General features: G+C 37.5%; 2 protein-coding genes, 1 non-coding gene and 1 pseudogene across 3 annotated transcripts; 2 read left to right on the forward strand and 2 right to left on the reverse strand.

Annotated features, from left to right (window-relative positions):
• Positions 515 to 2,840, forward strand: LOC18789416 (annotated as a pseudogene).
• LOC18793672 (serine/threonine-protein kinase RIPK) lies at positions 3,950 to 5,891 on the reverse strand. Its single transcript, XM_007222980.2, is given in 6 exon segments — positions 3,950 to 4,093; positions 4,095 to 4,453; positions 4,544 to 4,667; positions 4,792 to 4,931; positions 5,064 to 5,199; positions 5,291 to 5,891. Coding segments are annotated over 6 exon segments (1,239 nt in total). The 5' UTR covers positions 5,702 to 5,891; the 3' UTR covers positions 3,950 to 4,024.
• On the reverse strand, positions 8,012 to 8,083 carry TRNAE-UUC. The gene has a single exon. It is a non-coding gene; the product is annotated as a tRNA-Glu (tRNA).
• On the forward strand, positions 9,705 to 11,884 carry LOC18789501 (pimeloyl-[acyl-carrier protein] methyl ester esterase). Its single transcript, XM_020559272.1, has 4 exons — positions 9,705 to 10,736; positions 11,016 to 11,114; positions 11,196 to 11,263; positions 11,639 to 11,884. Exons 1-4 carry the CDS (start codon positions 10,101 to 10,103, stop codon positions 11,754 to 11,756), a joined length of 921 nt encoding a protein of 306 aa, XP_020414861.1. The 5' UTR covers positions 9,705 to 10,100; the 3' UTR covers positions 11,757 to 11,884.

Consider the following 12,783-nt stretch of genomic DNA (forward strand, 5'->3'; position numbering starts at 1 on the left):
AAAGAGATATTTAGTTATATATTCATTCTTAGCATTAATGATATAGATAAATTATATACTATTTAATTTCTATAAAAAAACCCAAAAAATTACAGCTGGCTCTATTGAATTTAATTTTAATTGTTAAATTACTTTGATACTCAATTGAGTGTTTTGAGTTTTTTTTAATGAGGTTTTAAGATTGAGCTTGTTTTATGAAACCAATGGCAGTTTTATAATTTATAAGAAATTAAAAGCCTCTTTGTTATGTTGTAAATGAGCTTTGGATGTATTTATTTTTTTATAATTTAAGTTCATATATTGTATATAATAGTGAATCTCCCTAAATAAAAATCATTGAAAGATAACAACGACAAAATAAAATGGAAAACAAAAGAAAAAACATTCTGGTCTATTGGAAATAAACCAATAGTCAAAAGTTCGAAAGCCCAAAATGAGATGGGTTCATTACGGAATACACCCACATATTTGGACCACAACAAAACTTGAACAAAAGTAAAATGACGATTATAGGCATGCGATTGTCGCCCAAATTTGAATTTTGATCACACAGGGCTATCGTCTGTGCGGGTTACTCTGACAAAATCCCCAACTCTATTCGACACAAAAGAACAATCCCTAAACCAAATTCCCCGACGACGTCATCGCTCGCACTACCGTAGGCGCCATGACAGCTCTGTCGAGTTAGTAAAGAAGAGGTAAGCACTGGCTTTTACAATTGATATCTAATTGGTTGAAAATTTGCAGCTCTTCTCTTTTTCTTTTTTCCACATATTGAACTTTGTAAAAATTCAAAGTTTGCATCTTTTGTTTTGTCTTTCCCTAATATACAATTGCGTTGTGGGTTCGTTTCCTTTCTGTTGTCATCTGTAATTTGGGTATGCCTTTTGTGAAATAGATTCAAAAGTTTATTAGAATCATGAAATTAACCTGAGAAGATTACCCAGTAACAGTCACATTAATGGAGGATTCATTTTAGGGGCAATTGCTCCCATTGGCTGTGAATGTATGATTATAACTGAATGTGTTTTGAAGAAGTGACTTTGATATTGGTATTGCTGGCTGTGTAACTTAAGATGTCAATCTATAAACGAAGTTGTAGGTTTTAACTAAAATTTCCATTAAATTAAGATTTATGCAATCTGCTTTGATGATTTTGTAAGGATGTAATGCCTAGTAGAGTGAGATTTCAATGGCTCACTAATAGCATGATTGTATCTAGAGAAAGACATACTCAATGTATTGGTAACGAGGTCACCATCCAGTCCTTGAGAAATATGAAAATTTGTTGAGAACAATTGTAAATATTCAATGTTTGAAATTGCTCAGCGTCCTATCTTTTCTAATGTTTGTTTTTTTGGAGTTTCTAATACAGCTCAAGGTCAATGAAGTTTTGATTTGGTTGTTTGTCATCAGTTTCTTATATAACGCAAATCTGGAGATGCCGAAGACCAAGAGGATGAGGGAGATGTTGAAGACCGAGGTTGATGATGTGACCGCATGGGGAAAATCCCAGAAACTGGAGAACATCTCTTCTAGGGGCTCTCCCCACCGCAGGAGATCGCCGTCAATGGCTACCGCTGCAACAAACGCCCTCCCTTCTTTGGAGTTGTTGGCCTATGATCTGCCTCCAAGGAGACTCACCCTCGCTCCCCATCAGTATAAGTACTGCTCATTGGCTCTCAAATTCTTCAAGGACAAGCTCCGGATGCCTGAACAGATCAAACAAGACTGGGATCAGTTAGATGCCATTTATATAACACAATCTGAGGCGGAGAAGCATTGCACTGGCTCTCAACAATGTCAATTTTAGCAAAAACCATTATGATGACTACGTAGCGTTGGACGAAAATAGGGTTGTTCTCAACTATTCTGCAGCAGGAGACTACATCAATGCTAGCTTCATCACATCATGTTCCTCTTCTTTTATTGCAACACAAGGTCCACTTTCAGAGACCTTTGAGGATTTTTGGGAGATGGTAATCCAGTACCGTTGCTCTGTAGTTGTCATGCTTACTGACTTGGATGATAATAAATGTGGAGATTATTTTCAGGCAGAAGGTGATGACGGCCATAGAGAATTTGGGAATATATCTATAGCCACTAAGTCGATAAGAAGTAGTGAATTTGGAGATGGTAATTCAGTAGTGTTGCGCCTTTTGGAGGTGAAGAAGCATAACGAAGAGTCAGACTCAGAGGAAGCACCCATGTCTGTTTTGCATATTCAGTATCCGCAATGGCCTGACCATGGAGTTCCCGAAAACACAATTGCTGTTCGTGAAATTTTGAAAAGAGCAATGTATCAAGTAGCACCTGCCATACCCGACTCCGGTCCAATTGTGGTACACTGCAGTGCAGGTGTTGGGAGAACTGGAACATATTGCACAATTCATGACACATTGCAGAGAATTATTTCTGGGGACATGTCTGCTTTAGATTTAGTTAATACAATAACCAGATTTAGGTCTCAGCGAGATGGAATGGTCCAGAAACCGGAGCAATATTGTTTTTGTTATGATGCCATTATTGATGAATTAGAAGACCTCATCTCGGATCCAGTTGAATAGTGAAATCAACAAAACTGAAGTACTTGTATTTGACAAGGAGACGATGCCCAATGCTGCTACCTACACTGCTGTGTTATAGGGCAAAGAGCTTGTGCAGGTGATGATGGGGGTTTCGTGCTGTTCTTTTTGGTTTTGAATGTTGGCTTCTTCTTTTTATCTACCCGTGGGAGTGAGTGATGCAGGACAACAAAAGAAGAAAAAAAGAACTTGATTAATTTGACTACATGATGCCAAGCTAAATTTTAAAATAATCTAGCATGAGATTTTCATAAACGAGGACCATTTGATAAAAGATGTCCATTTTCAAACTGGAGTAGGGTCCCAAAATGACGATGTGTGAGAGGGAAAGAGTAAATCTACATTTCGCTACTAATTATTGATTTAGCCGTGGTTAGTGATGAAATAATCTGCTCCGTAATTTTGTCGCTAAAGATTATGAAATCGCTGCAAATGGCAGCAAAAGATACAGAACCGTCATTTAAAACAAGCCTACCTACCTCGTGCTGATTTTTAGTGTTTCTCCCTCGGTTCTTTGGTGGACATTTATTTATTCTCCCCATAGAACATACATAGGCAATTTAGTGAACCACAAAAGGAGATTTATCTACCATTGGGCTAATATTATACCTATAACAAAATGGAGAGGTGTGACAATAACTTAAAAATCCTTATAGCTTAGGCAATGAACCTCCATTTTACCAATATTAACATGAAATATCATGGATAACTTTTATCTCATATTAACATGAATAAAAAGGTAAGTAACGTGTATAACTTTAGCAGATGTAGAAGGTTAGAAGCCCAGAAGAAACCCGCAAGTTTCAAACCAGTTGTTCCATTTTGTCTTCAACTTAATATATGTCATGAAGAAAACATCACACGCTAGTCTAGAAGGTTAGTAAGCACGAGAGACGATGAACAAAAGAACATTCAGAACAGGACATGGGAATTTTTCATATTATAGTGAACACTAAAAAAATGAAGTCAAGTTAGGCCTACTTGGTTGGTGATGGCTTTCAAGCGATGAATTGGTGGGCAGGTGTTGAAATTCCTGATATTACAGTGAAGACGTTATCAGAGGGGGCTGCGTTCTTGATTTGTATATTGCTATTGGAACTTGGAATTCTTCCCTTAGATTAAGATATATGATTAGGTTTTTGTCAATTCACAGAGTCAAGTGTAGCTTTTTTCAATCAAACCAAGTGTACCACTAATCAACATGATATCATTACCATATCCATGCTGGCTTTTTCACTATATTTTATTACTAGTTTGCAAAATACACTGTTATGAAATCTTGAAATCTTTTATTGAGATATGTTACGTTTAGTCGCTTTCTGATGAGATGCGGAGACGACATGTGTCAACGATCAGAAATTTCGTGCGAATAAGTGACTGACGTTAGCAGAATCCTTCCATTCTTTCTCAATCAATACAAATTATTTGGAGACTGTACACTACTTCCAACTTTCTTTGCCATCCTTTTGTGCTTCACTTGTTATAATGCCTTGTATGCTAGTATTACTATTCCTCCTCATTTGGTGCTACATAAACAAATGGCCTAACAATTAACCCTTCATTGAAGTTCTGAAGAGGCTCCAAGATCATGACCACATCTCTCATCATTGGCCTATTCTTTGGCTGGTGGCTCAGGCATGCGTAAGCCAATGCAGCCGCCTTTCGAGCCCCTCTTGTGGAGTATTGTCCCTCCATTGTTGGGTCTATAATCCGGTCGAGCTTTCTGGGGTCCTTCAAGCGAGGCTTTGCCCATTCTACAAGGTTCTGTTCTCGATTTGGGCGGGTTTTATCTATGCACCATTTACCTGTCAGCAGCTCTAACAGAACAACTCCAAAACTATACACATCACTCTTGGTTGTCAATCGACCTGAATTTAATTAGGTGCTAAACTTGATTAGTTTATGACTTATGAGAGACTTATTAGACTCGTCTTTTCCTAAGTAGCTACTGGGTTTACCTGTCATGATGTATTCTGGGGCTGCATACCCCTGTGTTCCTATTATACGTGTGGTTATGTGTGTGTCTTCTCCTTCTGGACCATCCTTTGCTAACCCAAAATCTGAAAGTTTAGCTGTATAATCCTGAAAGGGAAAGAAGTTAATTCAAAATCAATCTTACTACCTTTTGTACTTTTTCTTTTTTATGTGACAAAGATCACATAGCCATCAACAACAATATGAGAGAGCTCAGAAAGAAAGAACTTACAGAGTCCAGCAGAATATTTGAAGTCTTAAAATCTCTGAATATGACAGGCTTATGATCGGCTTCATGGAGAAAGGCTAGGCCCTTAGCCGCTCCAACAGCGATTTTCATTCTTTTCGACCACGGCAGAGCAGAAGAATAGCCTGCAGTACATTTAGCGAGAAATAGCACACATGACATCAGTCAATAGACACAGCAATATCCAACTCATTCAATAAGTTTGGCAGCTGATTGATTATAGCAAAAAATTTCGAAAGAAATGGAAAGTAACTCACTTCTGAAAAGTTGGTTTTCTAAGCTTCCTCTTGCCATGAATTCATATACAAGAAGCCTGTGCTCATCTTCACAACAATATCCAATCAGCTTAACAAGATTAGGATGCCTCAGCTGTCCAAGAAATATAAGCTCTGCCTGCAACAACAGAAACAATGCAATGCTATTCAAATGAAAAAGGCCATTATGGTCACTTGAAACTCAAATGTGCAACATATAGTAATCAAACCAGCCACTCCCTATGGCCCTGCAAGCCATCCAAGTCTAACAGCTTGACAGCTACAGGCTGAGGCTTCAATCCAGGCCTAAGCTTGTCATCAACGAACCCCTTGAACACCGGTCCAAACCCGCCCTCACCAAGCAGATTACTCCATGAGAAATTACTTGTGACAACTCTAAGCTCCGCTAACGAAAAAACATGAAGATTAAGGCCGATTACAGAGTTGGAAAGATCATCTGCAAAGAGCGTTGAGCTGGGATCATCATTTATATCCGAGAGGGAAAGCCTCTTCTGCAGCAAAGGTTTTTGTTTCAGAATTTCTGTTCTTTTGCAATCTGTGTGCAACCGTTTTTCTAAACGTGCAGCACTTTTGTAACAGCCTGGGATGATGCATTTCCATGTGATCTTCTCATGAGCCATCTTGAGAAGACAACAGAATGGCAATTGTTTAATGTCTTGCAATGATGAGGCAATTATGTATATGAAGGCTGCTTAGAGACCTCGTCATATCATTTAGTCACCTACTATATAATATATTACATTGTTAATAACAATTTATACGGAGGATAATATTCTTATTAATTATCTTATACAAAACAGTTCTACCAAGGCATATCTGTGTCTCTGTATCTGTTAGGTATGGCCAATGACTTGCCTACCACTTTGACTTTTTTTAATTATACACAGAGAATTCCGAGTCTCTGCATTTAGAGATGGTACATTTACTCGCATTTCATAAAATCTGGATCATTCAACATATCCAACGCTTGTGGGGTATGCCACATCAGCCATAATAAGTTATTAGATTAATTACAAATACAAACTATCTTTTAACAAATACAAACTACATCACCAAACAAGTTATTAGATTAAATTTGCAGAAGTCCTTTTTCCAGTAGTCAAAAAAATAGATTAGAAAACCCTTAAATGTGTAAGGCAATCCACTAAGAAAGAAAATGGGACATATTATATATATGATATACCAGAATACTTTTTTATATTCATTCAATTATATCTCTTTTGGGGCAGGTGAGGTGAGTTGTGCTTAATTATTTTGGTGAAGTAAGTAAGGTGTTAAGAGGTCAAGATCAGCTTCTACCAACTGTAGTACAAATACCAATTTGTGTAGAATTTCCAAGTATATATAATATTTCGTCAACGCCATACAGACCAAATTTGTAGAAGTAATGTAGCTTGACTGCTTTTGCTTGAGCCTGTCTTTTGGCTAAACTGGAAATCCATATACAACGATATTAAAAATCAATCAAATTGTACACAGATAGGCATTGATAGGAATTTAAAATATAATTGAGTACTGACCTTGTCATACGCTGATTGATGAAGTTAGAGTTTTTGGTCAAAAGGAAGTTGGAGGTGTCATAAGTTTGGCCTCTTAATAAAATTTCCTGTTGTTTTGCTGTAGCTTGTTTCTTCATCTTTTTTTTGCTGTGGCTGCTTTAGTTTTGGTGTAGCTTGTTTGTCTTGTTTCTTTTCTCTGGCTGTTGGTAGCTTTGTTGTTCTTTGGCTGTGGCTGTGGGTAGCCTAGTTTCTATGTTTGTACTTCTCTTTCGGTTGGAATGAAAGTGCTCTTGACCAAAAAAAAGGGAAGTGGGGTGAACAAATCAATCTACCTGCAACTTTATCTTAACTTAACTCATGGGTATTTTACCAAACACTAGAAAGCCAAGGGCTCGTTTGGTACGAAGGACTGTTTTGACATGGACTATAATTAGGAACTGTCTTGAATTGGCTTAGCCTAACCTAAACTGGATAACAATTGTCCTTCGTTTGGTGTATGTTTGGACTAGGACTAGATTATTTTTTATTATTATAAAAATATATTAAAGTGAATTTAATATTATTTTTTTGATTTTTCTTCTCTCTCTGCATCTTCTTTTCTTCTTCCTCCCGCGAATTGCTTCTTCTTCTCCATCCTCTCTCTCCTTCTCTTCTTCTTCTCCATCCTCTCTCCTTTGTCTCTTCTTCTCAATATATGTTTCTCTTTGTTTTGTTTTTTCAGAAATTTTTTCTCTTTGCTTTTTTTTTTTCCGAAAATTTTCTTTATTCCTTCTTTTTTTTTTTCCGAAAATTTTCTCTTTTCTGCTTCTCAATATACTTTGTCTTCTACTTCTCCCTCTGCTTGCACAGTCATCATCGTCTCACAGTCACTATCGTTGCACAATCATCATGTCCACAGCCCATAGTTCAAGTTGCGTAGTCATTATCTCCAATTAGTGCTCGCCGAAATTGACTGAAACTGACTGCGATGTTGTATTGGGGGTCACTGCGTGTGCCTGTGACGGTGGGGGTTTAGATAAGTTGCAGGTGCTTGGGTGGTTGGTGGTTGTGAAAGGCTCTTGGGTGGTCGATCGTTGCGGCAATAGCTTGGTTGTTGCAAGCACTTGGGTTGGGACTAGCTTGTCTCCCCCTCTCCACTCAGGTCTCGCTAAGAACACCTAAGGATGTGTTTTTGGTGGGGCCAGTATTAACAGTCCCACTTAAAACTAGTACCAAATCAAAATAAACATGGAATAAAAATTTGTCTAGTCCAATCCAAGCTTAGAAGGTGTAACAAACGGGCCCAGAGTGGTTTTAGCCTTTCAGAAATAAACTTGGGTTTAAAACTAAAAAGAAACAAAAGTGCTGTTCTCTGGAATCGAACCCCGGTCCCTTGAATGGGTTTTGCCCTTCAGAAATAAACTTGGGTTTAAAACTAAAAGAAACAAAAAGTTCCATTGCCGGGAATCGAACCCGGGTCTCCTGGGTGAAAGCCAGATATCCTAACCGCTGGACGACAATGGATTACTTGATGAAAACAGCAGATACGTTATATTTAGGTTTGTTTGGAATTGTGTGGAAGACTTTTTTTTACTTGCAACCTGACGTACGTACATGGCATGCTCACCTCATGCACCATTGTTGTACCAAGTAGATTGGGCAATAAAAGTTGGACAATAGTAGAGATAAACAACATTCTCCTCAAAATTAAAATGAGTTATATAGTCTATGTAAGTTAGGGTAGCGTGCTGCCTCATACATCAAATTCGATTCCTCTCTTATATAATATTTTAGACGAAAAAGTAAAAAGAAAAGCGCAAAGCAAGTAATGCATAAGTTCTTTACTTGCAATATTGGTGGCGTTTCCTTTTACTTAGGTCAAGCAAGATAAGCCCATCCTTGACCTTCTCCTTCCCTTTTCCATCAGCAAGCTCAAATTCAAACATGCACCAGCAGTAGGTGCATACACAAAAACCAAACTCTTTCAAGTCAGAACTAATGTCATCGATCATCAGTATAAAAATAAAAATACAAATTTTCAAGTCCAACCCATTATACCCATAACTGGGTGGGTGATTGCCCTATGTCAGCCAGATTTAGCTTTCAGTTTGTCACGCATAAATATTAAAATAATAATTAAAGGTTACGTGTTTTTAGTTTTTTTTTTATATATAAAAAATACACAATCTGGTCTCCTTCCGCGATGTTCGGAAGAAAATGAAAGATCTAAGTTTCTGCCATTTTTATGAGAAGAGAGGAGCAGGTGAGAGTACTTCAAAATTCTTTGGATACATGATCCGTCAGGATCAAAATAAACTAAATAAACATTCAGTTTATCAATATTTTTATTCCATCTATTTTAATTGGTTGGGAGAAAAGTTTTTATTTTTTTTAAGAATCTAGCCAATGATCTCATTCCAGCTGATATCTTTAGGATGTATATATGAATATAAATACTGATTACTTCATAAACATTTTTCTTTATCTTCTAAGTGGTTGAATCAGATAATGTAGACTTTTGACTTCAACTTTAACAAAGCACTAGGGATGCTTTGCTGCGTGGCTGCTCGGAATTCCATATGGAACTTCTGGCTGGTAATAGAAGTTGTTGAAAAGATATTTAGCAACATTGATGGCAAGGCCGGCCCTAGCAAACAACCAAAGCTGAGCATGCAGCATATCATCAAATCAATTGGATCTAAATTAACAACCACTGGTCAACCTGCTTCAAAAGTTATACTTAATCTCTTCTAATTAAGCAACTAAATTCTTATTAGATACCATAAAAATTAAGCTTAATGTCCCGATACGTGAACGGATAGAGAGGAAAGGAGGCACGGAGACTAGCTGGCCTGCATCATTCGCATGTGTGTTACATGGCCTTGTAGGTGATTACATAATAAAATGCACACGGGTGCTAAGCTTAGTTGCGTATAGGTCGGATAGAATTTTCTAATCGTTGATATACGTATATATGAGTTTTACAATGAGATTCACATGCACTTACAATTTAAAAGTGCATTAAACGTAATATATGTTAAATTTATAATTATCCACGAGTTTAATTGACAAGAATGCATTTTGATGTGGGTCATGCCAAGATACACTACACATACTACAGAGTTTATAAAGCCTGACTAGTGTGGCTTGAAAGATCATTTAAAGACAACAAAATTTGGTGAAAGTTGGCTCGTGATAAAGTATGGGTCATCATCACACCTACATAACACAAACACAAAAAGGAACCAACCAAACCAACCCCATCACCACCCATATATATTTCCACACACCCACACCCACACACTTACACCTTCTTTGCAATAAATATTTCCCAATTCTCTCACCCATTAATCTTTAATTTTTTATATTAATCTTTAATAATTTTCTTCTAAAATTAGCTCAAAACCAGCTCATATACCTTACCACCCAAACAACCTCTCCAAAACACAAAAGGAAAAAAAAAACTGTACACTCTTTATCATGGCCTAGTCGATATCCCCACATCATACTCAACAACATCCCCCGAATCCAATTCAATCCAATGCTACCTTTCTTTCTCAGCCCTGTCTCATTATATGCCATCTACGTACGCCGTTGCTTCGCCGCCTCCGGCCTCTCGCAACAAACCCTACAACTCGACAATGAGACCACCCTCCACTTCTGGGGTCCCAACCCCAAATTCTCTCAAGCCACCCAGAAAAAGCCTTCCCTGGTTCTAATCCACGGCTTCGGCCCCGTCGCCATGTGGCAGTGGCGGAACCAAGTCCAGTTCTTCTCCCCCCGCTTCAACGTCTACGTCCCCGACCTCGTCTTCTTCGGCGACTCCACCACCACGTCAGCAGAGAGAAGCGAGGTCTTTCAGGCAGCCTCCGTGGCGAAGCTGATGGAGAAGGCGGGCGTGGAGAGGTTCAGTGTCATTGGGACGAGCTACGGCGGGTTTGTGGCGTACCACGTGGCGAGGATGTGGCCGGAGAGAGTGGAGAAGGTGGTGATTGCCAGCTCTGGGGTTAACATGAGAAGAGGAGATAACGAGAAGTTGCTGAGGAGGGCAAAGTTAGAAAAGATTGAACATCTCATGCTGCCTGCGACGGCGGTGCAGTTGCAGACGTTGATCAGTCTCGCTATGTCCCGGCGTGTTGACGTCATACCCCGTTTTTTATTGAATGATTTCGTGCAGGTACCAATTTTTTATAATTATAATTTGTTTTTCCTTTTATATGTAATTTCAAAGGTCATGTGTCATGTGGACCACATTATAGATACGTGTTCTTCATGAGTCTTGATCAGTTAGGTTGGATTAGATCAGAGGGACCCATGATGATACATGTTTGATTGATAATTAAACTTAGTCATGGTTTTCAGCTAGGGGTTTTAATTAATTAACTAGTATTAATCTATGATTATACATATATAATAGATGGTTTTTATTTATCATTTGGTGGGGGCATGAATGCAGAAATTGTACTCAGATAAAAGGAAGGAAAAGATGGAGCTGCTGAAGGGACTCACACTTGGACGAGATGACACACCAAACCTATCTCCTCTTCCTAACAAGGTATTATTTACTTATTATTATTATCATTTCATTGAAAAATCATTTATGTATATTAATTTATTGCAATATTTTGGGCTGTAGGAGGTTTTGATCGTATGGGGAGATAAAGACCAGATCTTTCCTTTGGAGATGGCTACCGAACTCAAGGAGTATGTGCCCCAATTTCCATACAACTCAATATTCACTTTTATTTTCCTACATGCCAATTAATAGCTAATAATTGATTAAATTAAATTCCAAACTTTTTCCTCGTTCTTCTTAATTAATCTAATTTATGGGGAGATGAACTCGAAGTTAAGTGCAAGGGGACAAATTCACTGTTCTAGTCAACTGGTCTAACCTACTTATGCAACTTTTTCTTGATGTTAAAATAAGTTGTTTGTTTTTCCCTGTAAACACAAGTATGTAATTCACCGTATATAAATACTAATTATATAATATTGGAATTACATGAAGTGATATATTTGTATAGTCTGGTGAGAAGTTAACATCAAGGTGCTTGGTTTTGTGAATTAATATTGCAGGCTTCTTGGATCCAAAACAAGACTGGAAGTGATAAAGAACACATCGCATGTACCCCAAGTTGAAAATCCCATACAATTCAACAACATTGTAGAAAGCTTCTTGTGCGACTCCTCCTGATCAGAGATCACTATCTTTTTTCTTTTCTAATTAATTGGGTCTCCAGTATTTAATTAAACTGTTATATATGATATGTTTACCAGACCAAACCAAAAAAAATTAAAAATATAGATATATGCTTAACTTAACTGGCTCTTTTATTTATTTTATATATTTTTCTTTTAATAATTAAGTTATGGCAAACGACATGTCGTATAGGCTGTTAAGTAAATATTTGGGCTGCCATCACGGAAACGCGCGTTTTGGACTGAATAGAAGGTCCAGCAAACGTCGAAGCCGAAGGCATAGCTAGCCGACGTTTGTTTTGACTCAATGGAATTGTATTCAATGAGCCCAACAACTTTTTTGGGCTACACCTTTGGCTCGCAGATGTATAATTCCATCATTTTCTTTTGGGTCAATAACGACATTCTGGATGAGATAAATTGAGATTTCAACTTTGGAATTTGACAGGAAATGAAAACTACCAACCAAAAATTGGAAAGTACAAGGAAATCAATGGAAAATTTCGTTTCGTAGCCGATATTCCACATGTCGGTTATGAGTACGAAAATGGCAACAAGTTCAATTTCAAACCAAGTTTTGACTTGCGAAACATGCATGCACCATTTTATTAAGGTAAGTGCATGTAAACCTACAAACTTTTGGCAATAATTTTGCATTATTTATTTTACACTCAGATCTCTAATTTCTTAGCTATTCGTCTCCAGTTTATTCATGTAGAGTCGAATAAGTCATTTAAGGATTTTGCCGAACTTACTCATATGTTGAATACTCAGTTGCTCGATACTTAATCTTATTGTATGAACATAAAACTTTTGTTATGCCGCGAATCTAAACTTAAAACAACAGTTCAACTCTCTATCATAAGAATTTGTCAAACTTTATAACAATTGCGTGAAACTCATTACATAATAGTGAAATGTATGCATACTTAACCCTAAAGAGCAAAGAGAGAGAAAAGAAAGAAATAATTGGATTAATGTGATGGAAAAGGGTGGCATGTTAAAATATCATTACAAATCTT

This window comes from Prunus persica, chromosome G1 (genome assembly GCF_000346465.2).
Source record: "Prunus persica cultivar Lovell chromosome G1, Prunus_persica_NCBIv2, whole genome shotgun sequence".
Taxonomy (NCBI): Eukaryota; Viridiplantae; Streptophyta; class Magnoliopsida; order Rosales; family Rosaceae; genus Prunus; species Prunus persica.

Coding starts and splice junctions, on each gene's coding strand:
- LOC18789501 (XM_020559272.1), top strand. CDS start 10,101: ATGCTACCTTTCTTTCTCAGCCCTGTCTCATTATATGCCATCTACGTA. Junction 10,737..11,015: donor TATTGAATGATTTCGTGCAG/GTACCAATTTTT, acceptor GCATGAATGCAG/AAATTGTACTCAGATAAAAG. Junction 11,264..11,638: donor ATGGCTACCGAACTCAAGGA/GTATGTGCCCCA, acceptor TTAATATTGCAG/GCTTCTTGGATCCAAAACAA.